Source organism: Musca autumnalis, unplaced genomic scaffold, assembly GCF_047663935.1.
Source record: "Musca autumnalis isolate F117 unplaced genomic scaffold, ASM4766393v1 scaffold_5, whole genome shotgun sequence".
NCBI classification, from domain to species: domain Eukaryota; kingdom Metazoa; phylum Arthropoda; class Insecta; order Diptera; family Muscidae; genus Musca; species Musca autumnalis.
In genome coordinates this window covers 37,116,349-37,139,389 of record NW_027412088.1, presented here as the reverse complement: position 1 = coordinate 37,139,389, position 23,041 = coordinate 37,116,349, and the positions used below count along the sequence as shown (strand labels likewise).

At 38.0% G+C, this 23,041-nt stretch overlaps 2 protein-coding genes across 3 annotated transcripts in view; both read right to left on the bottom strand.

The window, feature by feature from the left end:
- Positions 1-23,041, bottom strand: part of LOC141404982 (semaphorin-2A-like) — a 439,686-nt gene that overhangs the window by 331,157 nt on the left and 85,488 nt on the right. The gene's annotated exons all lie outside the window — the stretch shown is intronic.
- On the bottom strand, positions 16,040-17,706 carry LOC141387419 (UDP-glucosyltransferase 2-like). Its single transcript, XM_073957071.1, has 2 exons — positions 17,423-17,706; positions 16,040-17,359 (listed from the first exon to the last, which is right to left on the bottom strand). Exons 1-2 carry the CDS (start codon positions 17,664-17,666, stop codon positions 16,044-16,046), a joined length of 1,560 nt encoding a protein of 519 aa, XP_073813172.1. The 5' UTR covers positions 17,667-17,706; the 3' UTR covers positions 16,040-16,043.

The following is a 23,041-nucleotide window of genomic DNA, read 5'->3' as shown; positions in this document are numbered from 1 at the left end:
AAGAAGATTGTGAACGCCAGGCCAAAGACCCTCCGTTTGTGGCATGTTAAAAGATTAAAGGGTTAAAGTCTCAAAATCCTGCCGATGACTAACCCTTAATTTTATATTTTAATGTTGAATTGGTGTTGAATTTGATATTATGATTATTAGCAACAGCTAGGGATTTACGGTAATAGTTGGTACAGATATAACATGTTTGAACTTTATCTTGATATTTATATAGTTAAAGATATTAAAATTCAACAATGTCTCAAATACTACACTGGTACGCTAAAACAAAACTATTACTTATAAACATCGATATACTAATATGTAGCTTAGTGTAACCTTCTAAAAGTTAAAAAAATATTGTCATTATTAAGAGGAAAGTTTTAAAGAATTGCAGTAACACTACCCCCATTTCATTTTTGCCCAATTTACTGTTAGCGCCAACTCCCGCTGTGTGTACAATTATCTATGCGCGTCCCTGTTGTGTTACTCGGCACTTTCAAAAGGGGAACGTGTTAGTCCGAAATAAATGGATTTGGTTGAGTTTGTTTTTTCAATTTTTTATCGTTCATTGTCTTTAATCATCAATGCGTTTAAAATTTAGAATATCCCTTCGTTTCTTCATCGGTGTTCTGTTGCTCCTGTGGCCACGTTACCATCAATATTGTGCGAGATGCAATGAAATGTTGGTAGTTAGTGGTTGTGGAATGATGGTCGTGGTGTCGGTTGTGATGTTGGTCGTTAAGTGGTATTATTTAGCAGTGGTATATGCATACAAAAAAACCTCAAATCTTATGTCTCTGCAGCGTCTACAAAACAGAGCACTGAAGCTTGTAGCAGATTTGCCTATACTTCACTCAACACAACGTCTTTTTGAAGAAACTTTTAAATCTGCCTTACCTGTTTATGGTCTCTATAAATATCAGCTTTTGATGTATGTATTTAAATGCTTATATAAAATTGGGCATCATACAATTGAATTTACGCGGAATCAAAATACATTTAATACTCGGAACAATTTACAACTTCGTGTCGCCTTATGTCGTACCGAGACTACCAAGCAACGAGTAGAATATTCCGGTAGTCATGAGTTTAATCTTTTACCACAGCATTTAAAAATGTGTCATAATCTTTCATCTTTTAAAAACAACTTAAAGCAATTTTTATTATTACATATTGAAAATTTTATTTCATAATATTTCATGTGAATAAATGCTTCTGATGAAAATGTCATTAAATACAATATAAAACATATTAATGTATACAAATAAACATGTTTTTTTTGCCAACTAGCCTCTACATGCCAATTGGCGCTGAGGCATTATGCATAAGTTGAATGTATATATTTTTTATAACGTAAATAAAAAAAAAAAAAAAAAAAAAAAAAAAAGTGGCAGTGGTGATGGTTATGGCAACGGTGTTGCCTCTCATTTACTTTCTTCCGTTTCCGTTTGCATACATAAACGGTGGCAATGATTCTTTGATGAGTGTGGGTGCGTGCCATGGAATATCGATGTTGTCGGTACAATTGTGTACCATAAGTATGTATGTAACTATATCTACTATGTATAAATACATATGTTGGTTTATTCTATTCATTAAATTCTTTTGTTTTCCATATACCGTCAAAGAACACATTTGATGTACTTACACGCATTCAGTGTATGCCTGATTACGCTTATCTACTTTCATTGCATGGGGTACAAGTTGTACCAAATACCACATTCTACCCCCATAAGGCAGCAATCGCGTATCCTTTAAAAATCTTAACATACATCCAAACTTGTAGGTTGAACTAAGCAACCCCACCACTCATTGTTGGATTAACGGTGTTCAGCGTTTTAAAAGGGTTTTCAGCATATGTATACGTCCATAACGGGGGTATGTTGTTGTTTTATTCTTCTACCAAGAGCTGTGAGTGTGGTCTTGTACTTAATTTGTGGTACTTATCAGTTGAAAGGGCTCATCGCCATTGGTATCATGGTAATGCTTATCATTAATAAGAATAAAGTGGAGTATATTAGATGGGGTATTGATAATATACATATTCCTACTATGAATAAGCTGTGTGGACCAAAAAGTAAAATACATAAAATTGTAGCAATTTGCAAAGCCTTCTATTTAAAAATCTCTGCTCATAGGCAGAAAATATATTATGACTGGAATTCCAGCAATATTTGCAAAACTCTTAGTACAAAAACCACTATTATTTTCGATAAGTACTTAGAATTTATTTAACCTAAGTACCCATATTAATGTACATTGTGGTCACTGAACAATGAACTTAAACATACATATGTACTATTTCAGTGAATGGTGTTAGTCTGTTAAATGTAAAAATTTGTTTATGTCAAAAGGGGTCATTGTATTATAAAAATTTATAAAATTAGAAATGTTCAACGGCATTTTGAGAAAACATCAAATGAAACTACAATACCTTTATTTTGAGGTTAGAAAATTAGGGGAAATGACTAATGGTTTTATACTGATCACTTTACAGCCAAACTTATAGAAGCCAAGCATAATACAATGTTTTGGTGAGAAGGATATTTTCATAGAAAAACACCGTGGTTAATTAAAATACTCATGGAATACAACAATATATCGTGGAAGTCTCCTATTGGGAACATATGATTTGCACAAAGCATCCCCATCTTTCGCAAGTATTTGCCTTTGTTTTTGCAATTTCCCATGTAGAGGTGTTTTGTCTTTGTTCTTGGGTTATTTTTCGTCACCTGTAGTTTGTTACTATAAATAGATAGGTAGATTTTTGGGGATTCCATTCAAGTCTCATCCTGATTGTGCTATAGCATTTTTAATGTGACGTAGCTGATGACAGATACCAAGAAACGGCCCTGACCGGACTTAACATGACAAAGCCCAGGACTTATTTTGGTCTTTCTATCATCTCAAGTGGCCACAGACCTCCCCGTGGTGGCACGTGGGGAGCTGCTTTTAAACCCCGTTAAAGGTGAGCTATATTCTCAACTTTTATGTAATTATTAACCCTTTCGGTGCTTGTTTTTTGTTTTTGATCTAAAAATATGTTTTTCCAATTGTATATATACTTAAGCCCACTATATGAATAATCAAAACTAATATTTTAACATTTTGTTTGGAAAAGTGGTTTTTGGACAATATGCCATATGGCATAGAATGTATTTAAAGAAAAAACAAAACTAAAATCTTGATGTTTTTAATTCAATTTTATCTTATAGAAGACCAGGAATCCTTACAGAGGAGGAAGAGGCCTTTTTATAGAACAGCAGGACGTCTTCTTATAGAAGAGCAGAAGGTCCTCTCCTAGAAGGGCAGGATGTCTTCTCCTTGAAAAGCAAAAGGTCGCCTCATAGAAAGGCAGGATGTCTTCTCATAGAAGGGCAAAATGTCTTCTCATAGAAGACCAGGAGGTCGCCTCATAGAAGAGCAGGACGTCTTCTCATAGAAGAGCAGGACGTTTTCATATAGAAGCTCAGGAGTTCTTCTCATAGAAGAGCAGAACGTCTTCTCATAGAACAGCAGCACGTTTGCATATAAAAGGCAAGGAGGTCTTCTTATAGAAGAAAAGGAGGTCTTTTTATACATGAGCAGGACGTCTACTCATAGAAGAGCAGAAGGTCCTCTCATAGAAGGGCAGGATGTCTTCTTACAGAAAAGCAGGAGGTATTCTTATAGAATAGTGGGAGCTCTTCTCATAGAAGAGCAGGAGGTCTTCTCATAGAAAGGCAGAGGGTCTTCTCATAGAAGATTAGGACGTCTTCTCATAGAAGAGCAGAGGGTCCTCTCGTAGAAGGGCAGGTGGCCTCATAGAAGAGCTGGGAGATCTTTTTATAGAAAAGCAGGAGCTCATCTCATAGAAGAGCAGGGGCCTTTATATCAAAACATTGACCTATGTTGACTGTTTTTGGTGGAGAAGTTTCTCGACCCTAGAAAACTTCAAATGTCAAATTACAGCTAGAACGGTTGATAATTATTATTATAATTTTAGCTGGAATCCTTACAATTTTTAAATTCTGGAGGTACCGTTATATGGGAGCTGCACCAAAACATGGAGCTAATGTAAAAATATACTCGGGTGCAAAAAAAATTAGCGTTTTGGCAAATTTTTTGCGCACGCTAAAGTGATTACGACAGGCGGACATGACTAGATCGACTCAGAATTTTATCCTGATCAAGAATAGTGCCGATAGTGACGATTTTTATGGAGAAATTTCGTGGCTACTGAAAACCTCAAATGTCAAAATACACCTACCTAAATTGACGACTTTTTATGGAGAATTTTCGTGATCACTGAGAACCTCAAATGTCAAATTACAGCTAGATCGGTTAAAAATTTAGCTAAAATCCTCAAAACACCGAAAATCGGGAAGTACCGTAATATGGGGGCTGTACCAAAAAATGGACCAATGCTGACAATTTTTGGTGGAGAACTTTCGCGAAAACCTCAAAATACCGAAAATCGGGAGGTGGCGTTATATTGGGGCTATACCAAAACATAAATATTTGTTGACGATTTTTCGTGACTACAAATAGATACATATAGATCGGTTAAAAAATTGTATCTAAAATCCTCAAAATGCCAAATTTCGGCTTGTTTAATCAAAAAATTTTTATCTAAAATCCTAAAATTACCTTAAATTGGGCGGTACCGTTATATAGGGGCTATACCAAAACGTGGACCTATATAGCCCATCTTCGAACTTGACCTGCCTATGGAAAAATTTGCAAAATGTTAGCGTTCTATCTCAATAATTGCGGACGTTAGTGTGATTACATCAGCCTGACATTCGGAGTGACATGGCTAGATCGTCTTAGAATTTTATCCTGATCAAGTACATATATATACTTTATAGGGTCGCAAAAGATTATTTCAATGTGTTAAAGTCCAACCATTAGTCATTTAATTTGGTAAGCATTGGCTTGCTCACGAAACACATTGTGTCGCTCTAAACAGGACCACAATAAGTGCCATCGTTAAAAGTTCGAAACTTATCTCGTAAAACCCTTAAAATGCAATTAAACAAAAACTTTAAATTATTACGAGGAAGATACCGAAAAGTGTTGCCCGATATGGACTGTTTTGTGCTTAATATACGATTGGAAGACATTTTACGACGTGGAAAGTCTCGACCAAATCGGATTCTCAATTCGTACGTAATCGTTCTCATCAACCATTTTGGTTGGTGCCGGCAGGGGTTTTTTTATAGATTTAGGACCATTATATCAGAGAAATATGGATTTACCGAAGGATCTTAAAGTTATCCTGGATTGATCACATCTCAAACAATGAAGTTCCGAGGCGAATGAACACGGGAAGTCTAATAATCAGAATCATAAAAACAAGAAAAACGGCGACAACAGATAATTTAATATCCTTCAAGCTTTCATAAAAAGTAAAATTGAAGGACGCCAACCGAAAGGGAGACGCGAAATAACATGGATCAAAAACATGCAAGAATGGACAGGACACCTAGATGAAATAATCCTTTTGAGCGTCGCACAATGGTTAAGAAATTGATGTTCCTGACCAAACCCCCAATTTTTGTCGTCACCTATTGTTAATAAACTTAAACTAAGGAAAACAAAAAATTAGATCGAAATAATGGAAGGTGTGGGCGTGGTGTGCTCCTAAATACGAACTTTTTTCCCAATGTTGGTAATTTTTGCAAATTTCTGGAGAAAGAAATATCTATTTCTCGGAAACTATAGCAGATATTGTGTTCATTATTTTTTGTTATGTAGGTAGGATTGTTGCCTTTAAGAAGTGTTTAAACAAATTGCAGTAGCGTTTACACGAAGTAAGATATTTTATGTTTCCTCTAGTACTAATTTTAGTGGAGTAGAACTTTTAGGGAACAGCATGGAAAAAAGTATCGTTTTCGCATAATGATCCCTGATAGTGTCTTATAGCCCATAACACTATTTTAAATTTATTGAAATTACATGGGTAAAAATGTGTGTTTTTCCATACCGTCCCATATTAATTATAGTTTTTTTACATAAATTCACATTATTTTAATATATGAGATTATTTATATTATGAATTATATGAGTTTTATGAAAACTCAAGGATTATTTTTTAACTTTGAAAACATTTTGAATTTTTGAAAAAAAAAATATTAAAATAGTGTTATGGGCTATTTTCCCCAATATGTGCGGACTACAATAAAAAGTAGGCTGGCATTTATAAATCGACTTAAAATGTTATGCTTACCAGGAACATACACTGTTTACTCTATAATGATTACTTCGAAGAGTTGTAAATGAAATAAGAAAGTTGATAATATGGTAGAGAATTTTGTCGTATTCTATAAAACTCTAATTTCGATCACTAAGAAACGTACTCATATTTTGATATTGACAAAGTAGTAAATTATGATCGCTGTGTACCAATATCCTTTCCTTTCTCTACCTGTTGTGTCCTAAATGTTGTCCAATAAACACTCTCTTCTTATGAAATTCCATTTAGTGTTTTTTTGAAATGTTTATCATAAGCCATTTATCGATTTATTATCAAATAACGAGGTAACGACCGAATGTTGTCTCTGTTATCCTTGTTTTTGTGTTAATATCGACTGATTACTCCATTTTATGCTGTAAAATGTGGTTGTAAATGTGACCATATAACATTATAGCTATGATGTCTGGCCAAAGAAGAAAAACTAAATCGAAAACATCTGTGTAAGAATGTGTGTGTGTGTATTTGTGATAAGCTGTGATGATGATGACATAAAACAAACATCATGGCAATGTAATCACGAATTGAATGCCAAGACAAAATTGAAATAGATACATTTATGTCTATATGTATGTATGTTTGTGTGTTATACATCACATCACTAGACCAATGTGGGCAAAAATGTGTCTTATGTGATGCACATGCAATCGCATTGATATCGATTTTGGTCATGACATCCTTGACATAAAAGGCAATATTTTTGTCTAGATATGATTCCTTATGGATGCACTTGATGGGTTTTGGCTTTTAAGACTGTATAAAGTGAAGTTATGTTATCTTCTAATAGCTTTGTTTTCTTCAATGGTCCTTCGCGTATCGTTGATGGGTAATACAAAAAAAAAATTGTTGGAACTCATATGAGTCATTCATTGAAAAATATTTGGATTTGTTCCTCATTTTTATACGAGAATAAACTTTTAATTGGATTTAACGAAGTCCGTCCGCATGTATATAGGAGGGCTAATCAAAAAGTTTCGACCCTAATAACGAAAACGCGAATATTTACCATCAATAAAAGTTTTTATACCCTCAGCATTTATGCTAACGAGGGTATGTACACTTTCATACGGGCAAAATGTGCCTCATCGAAATAATGGTTTTAGACCCCAAGTACGTTTGGACGACATCCGTTTCAGACAATTTGGAGTCGATTAAGCAATGTCCGTCTGTCTGTCTGGCTGGCTGGCTGGTGCGCACGATAACTCTCAAACGGATGAACCGATTTGGTCCAAAATTTGGCTTTCGTAATATTTAGCCCAAACAAAGTTTAAGTCCGAAGATGGGTTATATCGGTCCACTCCTTCAGGTACCACCCCCACAAAAGTTCGAAAATGTTCGGCAAATGTGTGTGCACTATAACTCTTGAAGGGAGTAACTGATTTGGTCCATACTTTGCACATCGTGAAATTTCTTCGGTCTATTCCTTCGGGTGTCTCCCACACAAAATTTCGGAAAGGTTCAGTTTAGGACCTGCTCTCGACTCGCTTTGTTTTTTGTTGTAACAACTGCCCGAAAATGTGGCCTACGTAGTATTTTTGCAAACTTAGTTTAAGTTCGAAGATAAGCCATATCGGTCCACTCCTTCAGGTACCTCCCCCAAAAAAGTTCAAACATGTTCGGAAAAATTGTGCGCACGATAACTCTGGATGGAAGTGACCGATTTGGTCCATACTTTACACATGCTAATATATTTACCAGATATAGATCAGGTTCGAATATTGACTATATTTGTTGTGTTCACTCCTTCGGGTACCTCTCACACAAAATTTTGGATAAATTCACTTTAAGACCTGCTCTTGAATCACTTTGATGTTTGTTGAAGCATCTTGCATTCTCTGTCTCAATTACGACAGTAAAAGTTTTTTCAGGGGCAAGCCCATACTTCTTGAGAAAACAGCCCGAACGGAGGAAAACCCCTATGGCGCCATATGTAGCGGCTGAAGAGCTCCAACCGAATATTGCTTTCGTCCACATTTTGGATATTGTAATAGTTCTTCGAATATTAGATGAAATTCGAAGGTAGTGCTTGTAGGTCCACTGCTTCCGGCACCACTCCCAAAAAAGTTCGCAAATATTCGCTAAACTGATAAGCGTAATATCTCACAAACGTAGCAACCGGTTTGGTTAAAATGTTCGATCTCGAAATATTTTGTCCAAGCTTAGGTTATGTTCAATTTGGGTCCTATCGGTCCAAGGGTCTGCCCAAGGATCCTTTGGACATTTTTACCGAAGGTTTTCCTAGTGGCCCGATATTATGCTTTTCGTAGGCTAGTATGGTACAAAAGCCCTATCTATCGATATCCCACCAAATTTTTGAGCTTTAATCCATTCCATATATTTGTCTGTTCATACGCCCATACATTTTTTTTTGGAAAATAAGTATTTTACTCCACAGAGGCTAAGGGTATATCTCTGCCGGCAAAGCCGACTGATACTTTTTTACTTGTTTTATACACTTTTTCATTCGCTCAACCCAGTTATTGAAGCACATTTTCCACTCCGATTTGCCACTCTAAATTATGGTTTTTGAACGCTTTACAGTCGCTTCTGTCGATTTTTTCAGGCTCATACGCATAGTTCCCTGAGTCGTCACCTGGGACCATTTATGAACGTCTTTTGAAGCACCGCGATCGTATTTTTTCGAAACTTCTTGGTCAACACGGGATCCAACGAGAAAAATCCATTTTTTGATCAGCTGTTCATGTACCATCGAATGTTAGCTGGTGGAAGAAATGCAAAAGGATGTCTCTATCTCACGGTATATATCATGGCGATCTTGCATTATCCGTTCACGCGCGGCTTATATTTTTTGTGGCACAACGGCCGTTTTTGAACGACCTTCGATTTTAAGCGAGCGTCGGCCACGATTAAATTCATTAAACCAGTGCTATAGGATGATCCTTCGTCATCTTACAAAGATTTAAGTTTAATTCTTGCCGCTATAATCCCTGTTCAAGGTAATGAAACTGATCGGAAGAAAATGTTCACAAGTAAATTCTATTTGTTAGGAAAGTGATTATTTGAGGTCCCTGTAAATAACGCAACATATGGTCGTACGTCAAACTGAACTGAGTAAGTTTATGCTAAAACATATCAAAGTTTCCAATGGAAATGCTAAATGGCACCTGGCAGTGTTGATACTGAAAATAGCAAACCCGCGAGTTGAAGGTTTTGGCCACATTATGAAATCGAAATGGCTTAAATTTGAAGGAATAGAAAACGCACTTGCACACCATTGTTTTCGATATTTTCAACGGACTAGCCGCAATATGATATTGATCGAAGTACCAAATTGAATGTAATATGAAATCGGAGGATCGGGAGGATAAATGCCATATAACAGAATAATCGACAGAAACATGTGACAACGATAATATTTTCAAAATTCTCACATCCAAAGGTACGAATCTAAAATTGAAATGTCCGGACACTTTACAGAAAGGTGTTAGTTTTATGAACTGTTGAATTTATTTAGTACATATAGGGACGAGCAGATCGGCAGAAAATCAGTCTGCAGAGAAAAATTCCCAACAAATCATTAAGTTTAGTTCAACGGCTTACAGAAGCCGAAACCGTACATTTAGCAGCGCTAACTGAAACTCTGAAATGTCAAACAAGTAAGAACGGCGGTAAGTTCGGCCGGGCCGAACATGTCATACCCTCCACCAGGAGTTGTATCGAAGTAAAATTGAACAATTAGTTTCCTTTCGTTTATGAAGAAGACTAAATACTAAATTTCAGCAGTGTGGCTAACCTTCAATTCCATTTGGAACAAACAGAGACAAAAACGAGTTGTTTCGACCAAAAATCGTGACAAAAAATCGCCCAATTTTGTCAAGCTACGAACAATTTGACATGGAACAAATTGTTTTTTAAAAAGTGAAGAATATTAGGTTTTAAATCTAAATATTTTTTGAATATGTGTTGTTATATGAAAACCACAATTTAAGTTTAACACCCAAAAAATAGGTTAAACAGAAAAATTCCCTCGTTTGAGGACAAGATTTTCATGTAAGCCCCCCAAATTTATACGCATATACGTTCATTCGTCCGGAAACTATTTTGGACACCGACTACAAAAATGTTATTTTGAGAAAAACGCGTTTAAAGTTATTTTGTTACATTAGAAATGAATAAAATCAGTCCATTTTGTCCCGATCGAAATATTTACCACAAAAAATTGCGTTAAGTGGAGGCAACACCTTATGCTAAGGAGACCTATAATAATGGTCCTTATTGTATTTGTTTTCTTATATAAATATTTCATTGAAAACCCTGAATTTTCAACTCCACAGTAGCACTTCACTTAAGGGAGGTGGAACACAATTGAATAAAAGTGGTTTTGTTGAAATGTGACAAAACTTGTTCCATATGACACAAACTGCCAAAAACATGAAAAAAGATCCCATGGAACAATTCAGAAACGTTTTGCAATTTTAAAAAATTGGCCATTACTTCTAGATTATCACAGATATCGGAATAAAATAAACTCCCAATATACTCTTTAGTTAAGTAGAAATGGGATCTTAAAGTATTGCATTTTTGCACCACTTTGCACGCATACAGGCTCAAACATTAACTTGAGTGTTTCCTTCATATTATGGTGATATACCATTCACCGAACGTGTAGGCTGAATTTACCATGCACATAACAACAATATCCCACTCCTATTCAGATAGTGGCAATAGCTACCTGCAAAATTATTTCAGATTCGATGTGCGGCTCAATTGAAATGTTATCAACAACGTATTAACAAAAAGAAGTGAGCCAAGGGTATAGTCGGGTCGGGGCCGATTACCCTATACCACTACCCCTGTGCATAACTGGTAAAATTCAAAATATTAAAATTGGGATAGCTTAGCGCCTTTGCTCTGAATGTCTTTATTGAACGTATTTAAGTGCATTGTCAGTACAACTCAAATAAAAAATGGAAATGTGGGATGTACGCCAACCATCAATAGGCTTCTTTCTCTGCGAGACCCCCATCAATCCCAAAAATGTTGTGAGGATCTGATCAAAATTCCGACCTGTAGTGTGATTGTACAAAAAATGGAAAAAGGGATGCACTACCGACTATTGCGATATCTCTGTTGTTTGACCACCTAAGATGATTTTTTCTACTTTCCTTGCCAGGTTTTGCTTTCGATATGCCTCTTACAGAAGAGAGATATTCGCTTTGAAATAAAACGTCGGCCTTTTCTCCAAATAAGTTTTTTCATCAAAATCAATAGATTTTTTTCTCTGTGGGATCCCTATTAACACCCAAAATTTCGTGACGATCCAATCAAAATTGCGACGCTACACGTTAAGGTCCCCAACCAAAGCTGTAATATTCGTCTTTATTAATAAAATCGCAAACATGAAAGATGTTTTCTATTAGCGGCTATTGTGATATCTTCGTTGTTTGACCACCTACGACAACCTACGTTACATCCTTGCGAAGGTGACATTTTCTACTTTCATTAGCAGGTATTGCTTTTGATATACTCCTTATAGAAGAGGAGATATTTGCTTTGAAATAAAACGTTGAATTTTTCTCCAAATAATTGTTTGCCAATTCCGACCCCTGAATATTATCCGACCATCACCAAAATCAATAAGCTTCTTCCCCTCCGGTAAGATCGGATTAAAATTGGGACCTGTAGCGTGATTACAAGTTTTAGATGGACAGACGGACGAACGGACACACATAGCCAGATCGACTCAGCTCGTCGAGACATTCATTTTTGTATACGACCATTATTTCGATGCGTTACAAACTTTTTGGCCAAAACCAACATATAGTTTAGTTTACCAATTCACATTATTTGACTGCCTCGTGTAATTATACCCTACACCACTATGTGTGGAGGGTATACACATAGTGGTGTATGGTATAATTACACGAGGCAGTCAAATAATGTGAATTGGTAAACAGAGGCAAAATAAGGCAACTTGGATTTTTCATACAAACTGTTTTTATACCCTCAGCCTTTAGGCTAAAGAGGGTATTTACACTTTGATACGACCAAAAATGTGCCTCATCGAAATAATGGTTTTAGACCCCAAGTATGTTTGTACGACATCCGTTTGAGACAATTTTGAGTAGATCTAGCAATGTCCGTCCGTCTGTCTGTCTGGCAGGCTGGTGCTCACGATAACTCTCGAACGGATCAATCGATTCGGTTCAAATTTTGGGTATCGAAATATTTTGTCCAGGTTCGATTTAAGTCCGAAGATGGGCCATATAGGTCCACTCCTTCAGGTACCTCCCCCACAAATGTTCAAATATTGTCGCAAATTTTGTGCGCATGATAACTCTTGTGGTGAATAACCGATTTGGTCCATACTTTGCACATCGTGTAATTTCTACCAAACTTAGATGGGGTTCCAATATGGACTCAATCGGTCCACTCTTTCAAGTACCTCCCACACACATTTTCGGAAAAGTTCAGTTTAGGACCTGGTCTCGACTAGCTTTGATTTTTGTTTACGCAAGTTGTATTCGCTGTCCTCTATACGACTCTGTAAGTTTCATTAGGGGCAAGTCCATACTTCCTGAGAAAATAGCCTGAAAGTTACAAAAAACCCTATGACACCATGTGTAGTGGTTGGAGCGCAAGATAACTCTCGAACGGATCTGCCGATTCGGTCCAAAATTTGGCTTTTGTAATATTTTGTCCAAACTTAGTTCAAGTTCAAAGATGGATTATATCGGTTCACTCCTCCCGTACCTGCCCCACAAAAAATCGAAAATGTTCGGAAAATTTGTGCGTACGATAACTCTTGAAGGGAGTAATCGATTTGGTTCATACTTTGCACATTATGAAATTTTTACCAGACTTAGATGAGGTTCCAATATGGACTCAATCGGTAAACTCCTTCGAGTACCTCCCACACAAAATTTCGGAAGAGTTCAGTTTAGGACCTGCTCTCGAATCGCCTTGGTTTTTGTTGTAACATCTTTTATTCACTGTCCCCTATACGAAGGTACAAGCTTCCTCAGGGGCAATTCCATAATTCCTGAAAAAATAGCCTGAATGTTGAAAAACTAACCCTATGACACCATGTTTATGGGTGGAAGCGCAAGACAATTCTCGAACGGATATGACGATTCCGGCCAAAATTTGGCCTACGTAATATTGTTTCCAAACTTAGTTTAAGTTCGTAGATAAGCCATATCGGTCCACTCCTTCAGGTACCTACCCCAAAATGTATGGTCCATAATTTACACAAACCCCCTATGGCACATCCATGGTCTATGTCGGTCCATTCCTTTAAGTACCTTTTCCGCAAATTTTTTGAACTTTAATCCTAATCAACATTTTTGTCGGTTCATACGACCAAAATATTGAAACCCCCTAAATACATAAGTTTTTTTGTGAAAAAAGTGTTTCAATTTGCACAGGCTGAGGGTATGTCTCTGTCGGCAAAGCCGACTGATAATTTTTTACTTGTTTTCGTAATCCATGTACCAAAAGTGGCGGATGTGCTCGCCAAAAATGTTTTTAATTTTTTTCTATGTAATTGTAAAGGAAATTAGAAATTTACCATATACCAAAATGAATGTCTCGACGAGCTGAGTCGATCTGGCTATGTGTGTCCGTGTGTCCGTGCGTCCGTCTGTTCATCTAAACCTTGTAATCACGCTACAGGTCGCAATTTTGATACAATCTTCACGAAATTTTGGAGGTTGATGGGGGTCCGGAGGGGAATAAACCTATTGATTTTGGTGATGGTCGGATAATATTTAGGGGTCGGAATGGGCAAAAAACGTATGTGGATTAAAAGACGACGTTTTTTCCAAAGCGAATATCTGTGCATCTACAATGGGTATATCAAAAGCTAATGAAAGTAGAAAATATCACCTTTCTAACGACGTAAAGTAGGTTGTCATAGGTGATCAAACAACGAAGATATCACAATAGTCGCAAATACAACCCAACTTTTCAATTTTGCGATTTTAATCATAATAACGAATATCACAGCTTTGTTTGGAAACTTTCCAAAGCAAAGCCTGACTATGAAAGTAGAAGATCCCATCTTTATAATGATGCTAGTTTGCATAGGTAACCACATAACGGAGATATCGAAATAGTCGGTAATACATACCATTATTCAATTTTTTTGGAAATCACGGATCGTCACGAAAATTTGAGGGTTAATGGGGGTCTCACTGACGAAGAAGCCTATTGATTTTGGTGATGGTCGGATAATATTTAGGGGTCGTAATGGCAAAAAAATTATTTGCATAAAAAGACAACGGTTTTTTCCAAAGCGAATGTATCAGCTTCTATATGGGGTATACCAATAGCAAATCCTAACAGTGTAAGTAGAAAATATCACCTTTCTAATTATGTAAAGTAGGTTCGTAGGTGATCAAACAATGAAGATATCACAAAAGTAGCAAATAAAACCCAAATTTTCATTTTTGCGATTTTAATTATAATGACGAATATCACAGCTTTGGTTGGGGACTTTCCAAAAGCAAAGCCTGCCTATGAAAGTAAACGATCCCATCTTTACAATGATGCCAACTAGGTCGTCGTAGGTGACCTACCAACGGAGATATCGCAATAGTCGGTAATACATTCCATTTTTCCATTTTTTTTTTTTTTTTTTGAAATCACGCTACAGGTCGCAATTTTGATCGCATCGACACGAAATTTCGACGGTTAGTGGGGATCTCACAGGAAAAGAAGCCTATTGATTTTGGTCATGGTCGGAGGAAAGTCAACATTTTATTTCAAAGCAAATATCTCAGAGTCTATAAGGGGTAAGCAAAAAGCAACCTGGCAATGAAAGTAGAAAATATCACCTTTACAACGATGTAACGTAGGTTGTTGTAAGTGGTCAAACAACGAAGATATTGCATTAGTCGCTAAGAGAACCCAACTTTTCATTTTTGCGGTTTTAAGAATAATGGCAGATATCACACCTTTGGTTGGGGACCTTCTAAAAGCAAAGCCTGACTAAGAAAGAAGAAAATTCATCTTTAAAATTATGCAAAGCAGATTGGCGTAGGTGGTCAAATAATAGAGATATCGCAATAGTCGGTAATACATCCCTTTTGTCCACTTTAATCAAAAGATTATGTACAGTGGTAGTGGTGTAGCGTATCACATTGTCGGCCCCGTACCGACTATAGCCTTTAGTCACTTGTTTGGCTAAAGATGAAAAAATCAGATTGATCCGACGATTATAAATATTTTTTGTCGCACCTTCCCATACAAGTGGGACCACTGTGCGTGGGTTTAACATAGATTGTAGGAATAAACATATAGTCATTTCATTAACAACTTTACCAATTTTCACACAAAAGTTCTGGTCCATTTAACCCGTTAAATAGTATGTGATCATCACGTTAAATTGCAAGTTACTTCTCTGTCGTAAACCCTTACTTTAATTTTTATTGTAATATTTATTTAAAAAAATAAAAAGAAATAAACTATAGGGGTCAATTCTGGTCTGAACTCGACCTCCATACAAAATTTAATGAAGACTGGTCCATAAATACGGCCGGTAGCGTGATTACAATTTTGAATTGACGGACGGACGAACGGACACACATTTCGCAATAGCTTTATCTCGTCGAGATATGAATTTCGGTATTTTTTTTATTTATTTCAAATTTTTATTATAATAAAAAATTACAATAAAATTATATAAAAATAGCACTAGCATCTAAGGCTATCGGCTAATTTCGGTGTACCATATGGCCAAACTTATAATGTCCTTTCCACCTTGTGTTGTATGGTATAATTACGTTGTATGGGCTTTACATGTGGGGTCACCCACTAAAGTGAATTGAAGAAAGATAATAGTAATAAATATCAATCACTCATTTTTATATTTTCTTGTATGAAATTTCCTCAAACATTTTAAGATCACATTAACAATGTAATAACAAATAACCAATGTTACGAATACTATTAAACAAATAAATAACCAAACATCTATATTATAAAATTGCACTGTGTTCAAATTTTGCCCCAAATTACGTAGATGATCAGCGCCATTGTGCCTTATAACATATTCTACCCAAAATATAGCTCTCTGCATTGGTGTATTCTGTTGATCTCGAAATTGTATGGATTTTAATTTCGCCAATTTTATATATGTATCATTTTGAAGAACATTAAGTATCGTCTGATATATTTGATTATTCTGTAATGATTTTGTTCCAATTTTCAATGTAACGCCAGTCTCGATTTTGTCCACAGGATTGAACAGTTCACCTGGGTTTCCATTGGCATTTGTTAAACCAATAATTGGCACCCCATAATGTATACTTTCGATAACACTTAAATGACTGCCATGGGATATTAATAATTTACAATTTCGATGGCCAAGAATTGAAAAATGCGAGAAATTGGTGAATATTTTAACATTGGCGGGTATTAGTAAAACTGAGGATGGTGTGTGTTTAGCGTTCCATACAATCGTTTCATTTAGCATTTCAAATTGCTTAAATAGGGCTTTCATAATATTGTGAGGAAAAAGATTTTCTATGGCAACATAAATAAATCCCTGAGAATCGAGATTATTTAATATTGATGTTATGTCTTGGGGTAATGGTTCTGGATTTTCCGGAATATGTAAACCGGCAACTTCTATCATATTAGGAACATAGGGTCTTGGTGTACTGATAGCATAGTGATCATTTAACAATATCGAGGCAAATTGCTGTTGGATGTCTTCCATGGTTTTTGTGGCATTGGGAAAATGTTGCCGATAAAACTTCCTGTTCACTGGCATATACTCGTAGTGGTAATATATTGTTCCGAAAATAAATGACAGCAAATTTAAACATCTTTGCCTAAAATCCATATTTTCATTATAGCGTTGTGTTAGGGCTAAGCTGGCCACATATGAAAGTGGTCCTGAGTTACCCATTAATGCATCCACCGATAATGTCGAACCAATTGTGGATATACCCACAATGGGTGCTTCAAAATGCTGCACAAGTCCATATAAAGATTCCGAAAATATTAAATCCAAAAGAATGACATCAAATTTTTCATTTTCCATCATTTGGAGCACCAGCGAATTTTCAATAATATTTTTTCCAATTTGAAAACCGTTACTGAAAATTTTTCCATTTACATCAAAGTGATCTTTACCAAAACGTGTAGTTGTAAAATTTTGATTAGCTGAAATGAAAACAAAAAACTGTTAACTCAAAATCTACAAAAGACGTCAATGTAATACCCTACCCTCATATAAATATTCATTTTCACTTACAACAATCGATCGTAAATTGTCATGTTTCCCGTTTTGTGGAAAATTAGTTATTGATGTTACAAAATGACCACGTTCTGCCAATCGCACCAGTAGAGGTTCAACAAAAACATATTGTGAAGGACCTTGATGACCAAATATGGACAAGATTTTAGCTGTTTGACTGCGTTGAATTTCAATGGTTGCCAAAAGAACAATCACCACTCTTATGTAGAGCATTTTTCATGGCAGCCAATATGAAACTTCGAATAACTGAACTGATTCGCAGTACACAAATTCGAATTCATTCTTTCATTCAAACAATTTTATCAATTGCAGTTGTAATATATGTGTCTGTGTGTGTTTTTTTTTATCAATTTTGTTGTTAGTCTACCAGTTTAGTTTTACAATTTGATAAGATTCGTTAAATCGTTAAATGGTTATCTTAATTAATTGTTGTTATTGTAACGAAGAGATAAGCAAAAAAAAAACAAACAAAAAACAAAATGTGCTCGGTGGTTTGTTTATAAACAAACGATATTGGAAAGGTTGCCACTAGCTTTTGGTGTTAGGCGGTTCAATCAGCAGGGGAATACTTACGCCGCACAGTGGTTTAGGGTCGTTTTTCCTAGTCAAGACTGTGTAGCTTTTGAACCGATAGAGATATTTTCATATTTTTTTGTCCGACAGATAACACAATCAGCTTCCCGATAAAATATAAACGATCAAATTGGTCTGGTATTTGCAGAGGAATTCATGGTCAAAATAAAAACTTACTAAAAAAAACTATAAGAATAAAAAATGTTAATTTTTTTAAATTTAATTTTTTCAAAAAAATTAAAATTTTTTAATAGTTAAAAAACCTAATGAATAATCTATAAGAATAAAAAAATAATATTTTCCTAATTTATTTATTAAAAAAAAAAAAATAATTAAAATTTGTTTAAAAATTAGAAAATGCCCTTTGTTTTTTTTTTTTTCATATAACTGATATAAAAACTCGTTTATTTCAAAAAATTTTTATTTGTGTTACAAAGCTATAATTCATAGGGGAAAACGGTTACAAAACAAGTAAGAAAGTATCAGTCAGCTGTGGTGACGGAGAAATACCCTCAGCCACTAACCAAGAAAAAAACAGCAAAACCACACCAAACACTATAATTATGCCGTATATAAAATAAATTGATTTTGTATCACGAGCTTGCTTAAAAATCAGTATGTACCGTAATGTGGAGCTATACCAAATCATGGGTATACACCAAACATTTTTTGTAACCAAACTTCCTCATAAAGGACTCGAAATATTAAATTCCGTTAAAAAAAATGTTGAACGAAACATTTGAAAAAGTTTTAGAGTTATCGTGCACAATAGCTGGCATTTTGAGCTTTTGGGCCATTATCTCAGGAACGATTCACTTACTCCGAAAAAAATGTACCATTGTAAATGAGGCCGATCAAACAACCTACTGAAAAAAAAAGAATCAAAATGCTCTTGAACTTCATTTTATCCGAATTTTGTGTGGGAGGTACCCGAAGCAGTGGACCGATATAGTCTATATTTCAATCCCCTGTACCAATCAGAAACTCCCTGCGGGAATTATCTTGCGGATTTGCCATTTTGGTTGGTGCCGTCAGGGTTTCTTGGAGCTTTTAGGTCAATATCTCAGGATGTATTTACTTGCGCAAGAAAAAAATTGTACCGTCGTAAAGGACAACTTACTGTAAAAAATTGCAAAACCAACCGAGAGGAGCTCTTAAGCTCCACTTTATTCGAGTTTTTGTGTGGGTGGTACCCGAAGGAGGTGACCGATATAGTCCATAATCGAACCCGATCTAACAAAATGTCAGCCATTTCGGTGTAATAATGAGGCTAAAACCTTCAACATACCGAAAATCGGGAGGTACCATTCTATGGGAGGATATATGACGGCGTTGACCTATACCGATAAATTTCGGAGGGAAAGTTGTATACCACTGACGGAGACTAAGTACTAAATTTTAGCCATGTCGGTGTTACATTGTGACTAAAACCTTCAAAATACCGATATCGGGTGGTACCGTTCTATGGCGGCTATATCAAAACGTGGACAGATATAGGCCATTTTCAATACCAAACATCCTAGGAGTAGTAGAAACTTCTGTACCAAATTACAAAGCTCTATCTTAAAAATTCCGAGCTGTATCTTGATTTCAACAGACGGACGGACAGACGGACTTGGTTATATCCACTTAGAATTTTACCCTAATCAAGAATATATACTTCATAGGGTCTCCGATGAATATTTCGATGTGTTACAAACATAATAACAAATTTAATTATACCCTCCATATTATGGTGTAGGCGTACAAAAGTATATGTGGACTGAAAGGGGGCACTCTGTGAGTACGTACTTTGTTCGATGTTATTCCCTTAAAGTTTGTAACGACACGTTTCCTGCCTGTTACTGGGATATACTCAGGGGGGGCAGGGTTCGTCACAGACTGACTCCTTTCCCGTGTGCAAATCTTCTTTAAGCCTCTGCTGTCGCGGCGAATTGGCCGCTTCCCGCTGTCGACCTCTCTCTCAGCTACTGAATTCGCCACCGCTGCCGCTGCACTGGCTCTCTTCGACCAGTGTCATCGCCGCAACGGTACCTTGTTTACTTTCGTTCATTCCCTATGAGAGCATTTTTTCCCCCACGGTACCCCCGAAATGCAACAAGACAACACAAGTAATTTCTACATTTTTATTTCGGGAGCAAAAAAAAACAGTCCTTCGTTAATAGGCAAAATAGACTAACTCATAATAACAAAAATAAACAATAACTTAAACAGCCTTCCTGGCCTTCTGTCTCCAATTGCTAGGTTTGTGTGGGGGAAAACGAGTTGTACGACTTTCCACCTCACACTGCTCCCCTCTCTCGGGGAATTACGATTGCTTCTCCTCGGCGACTGATATATATTCGGAAGGCTTGCCCATCCGGAAGAAATACCACCGTCTTATAGCGGCTGTGCGGACGATGCACCTTGAGAGCCTTATCCACCAATGGCTTCAACTGGCTGACTGTTGAGGGTGTTAAGTGGGCTCTACATTCAAAGTTTGGCGGCTCATTGCGGATGAGTACGTCGTCGTAGGTTGTATCCGGGGTACTCAGCCTTTGGGGCGCCGTTGAGGAACTCGACTCGGCGGATGGAGATGAGGTATAGATGGATATCGCGGACGTGGAGGATCTTTGTCCCAATCCCAACAATGACCGCTCGAGCTCCGATTCGGTGCTGATTGGCGAATAGCTGGTGCGTGGTGGCCAATCGTTGTTGTGGTCCCTTGGCGGGGTAGAGAGCGGTTGAAGCCAAACATCCTCCCTTTCGGTTATAATCGGCGATGCTGGTGCCACGGGAGACTTGTTTTCGACTTCCGGCTCTTGTGGGGACAAATTGGGCGATGGCGTGGGTGGGATCAAAGGGAGTTCCTCATCGCTGGAAATTTCAATCACCGAGGAGACCGGCGACGTGATTGGGCAGTAGAGTTCCTTGTTGCTCGTGTTTCCACTCAGATACTCGGTGATCTCAATCTCGGTCAACCGCCGCACAACTACACAACATGGGGGCAGAGCTGCTTCCGCTATACCGGCCTCCTCGCGTCGTGGTGGGGATGTAATGCGTTGCAACCTCACCCGTAGCCCGCTACATTCTAGCTGGCGCCAACGCTCCTTGAGATGGGCTTTCGTTGGTGGCTTGTTCTTCATCCTCCGGTCTCGTCTCTTCGCCAACCTATAAGTAAAAGAAATTATTATTCGTAGCCCTACCCATTTGCGGGGGTGGAAGGATTAGGGACTTCGGGATTGGGGTAGGGTTTGAGTTCGCTCAAGTGCACATTCCTTTGGTCGCCGGTTTGTAAACTCTTCGCGCGAACAATAACAGGCGAAGGGAAATCAACGATTACGAATGGTCCCCCATATTTGGGTGCTAACTTTGCGGCAAAGTTGTCCACCGCCTTGGACAAGGGGTGTTGCTTGACGAGCACCCTGTCACCGACCTGTGGTTTCCATGGCCGTCTTCGCAAGTTGTAATATCGGCGCTGGTCCTCACCTGATCTAGCCAGATGGTGCCTTACAATTTGAAAGATCTCCTGCATCTCATTAGCTTTCGAGACGGGATCGCTTTGTTTCGTGCCAGTCCCCAGTGCCACTTCGTCAAACAAGGCAGTTGGTAGCCGCGGCTCTCGGCCTTGTACCAAATACGCCGGACTGTAACCCGTTGTGTCTGAGATACTGGAATTCAACGCGAGTGTCATCTCAGGGATCCACTCGTCCCATCGATTGTGCTGTTTATGTGCAAGCTGGGCCATCATTGTTTTGATTGTTCGGTTTGCCCTTTCGGTTGGGTTTTCTTGCGGGGTGTATGGGGCTGTAAACTGATGGCGCACTCCGATACCCTGCAGAAACTTCTTCAAAATATGACTAGTGAACTGGCTGCCATTATCCGTGATAAACACCTTGGGCGTTCCGAAACGGCATAATATCCGCTCCCTGAAGGATCTCACCACTCCTTCCGCCGTAGCCTTTCTCAGGGGCACTAGTTCCGTCCACTTCGAGAACCGATCAAAAAAAACCAGGAGCACGGTGTTCCCATGCTTCGTTCTAGGCAATGGTCCAACGAAGTCGGCACACACCGACGCCCATGGTTCCTCCGGTACACTAATCAGCATTTCACCTGCAGGAGCCGCCTGACTTGCCTTAAATTCTAGACACAATTTGCAGCTCCGCACGAAGTTTGCCACATCTCTCGACATGCCTGGCCAGTAATACCGCCTATGGACTCGGTGTAGGGTCTTCCGGATTCCCAGATGTCCGGCGGCCGGTTGGCAGTGATTCTCATTTAATACGCGTTCCCGCAGATGTGTGGCTACGCAGAGCTTCCAGGGCGTGGTATCTTCATCGTTCGGGTGCCTCGCAATGTGTCGGTACAACTGATTATCTACGATGGCGAAATCCGAGAACTTCTGTGGGTTAGCTTTCACCTCCTCCATTTTCTTTCGCAGCCAGGGACAAGATTCTTTGGCCTCCACTGTCGCCCTTTGTAGCACCTCCAAGGGTTGTCGAGATAAAGCGTCCGCGACGACGTTATATTTGCCTTTTCGGTACTGGACCGTGAATTTATACTGCTGCAATTCTAGGGCCCACCTTGCCAATCTCCCGGTAGGGTTGTCGATCGAGTTTAGCCACTTTAACGACAGGTGATCCGTCACCACCAGAAATTCATACCCCTCCAGGTACGGCCTCATCTTCCGTATCCCCCAAACAATGGCCAGACATTCCTTCTCGGTAGCCGAATAGTTCCGTTCCGCACCGTTTAGTGTCCTGCTGGCGTAAGCTATAACGCGTTCCCCTTCTTCCAAATCCTGTGTCAGGACTGCACCTAACCCGTGATCACTGGCATCTGTTTGTAGTTTGAACGGGCGGCCAAAGTCCGGGCAAGCCAGTATCGGCGCATGTGTCAGTCTTGCTTTCAGCAACTCAAATACCGTTTGCTGCTCCTCCGTCCACTTCCAATGTTTCCCTTTCTTAAGCTGTGATGTGAGCGGATACGCCAGGGTTGCGAACTCGGGTACAAATCGGCGATACCACGAGACGACC

Excerpts from the sequence above, each read along its gene's own strand:
- LOC141387419 (XM_073957071.1), bottom strand. The coding sequence starts at position 17,666 with ATGCTCTACATAAGAGTGGTGATTGTTCTTTTGGCAACCATTGAAATT. Across the intron at positions 17,360-17,422 it reads AAATGAATATTTATATGAGG|CTAATCAAAATTTTACAACT; the intron begins GTAGGGTATTAC and ends TTTTCATTTCAG.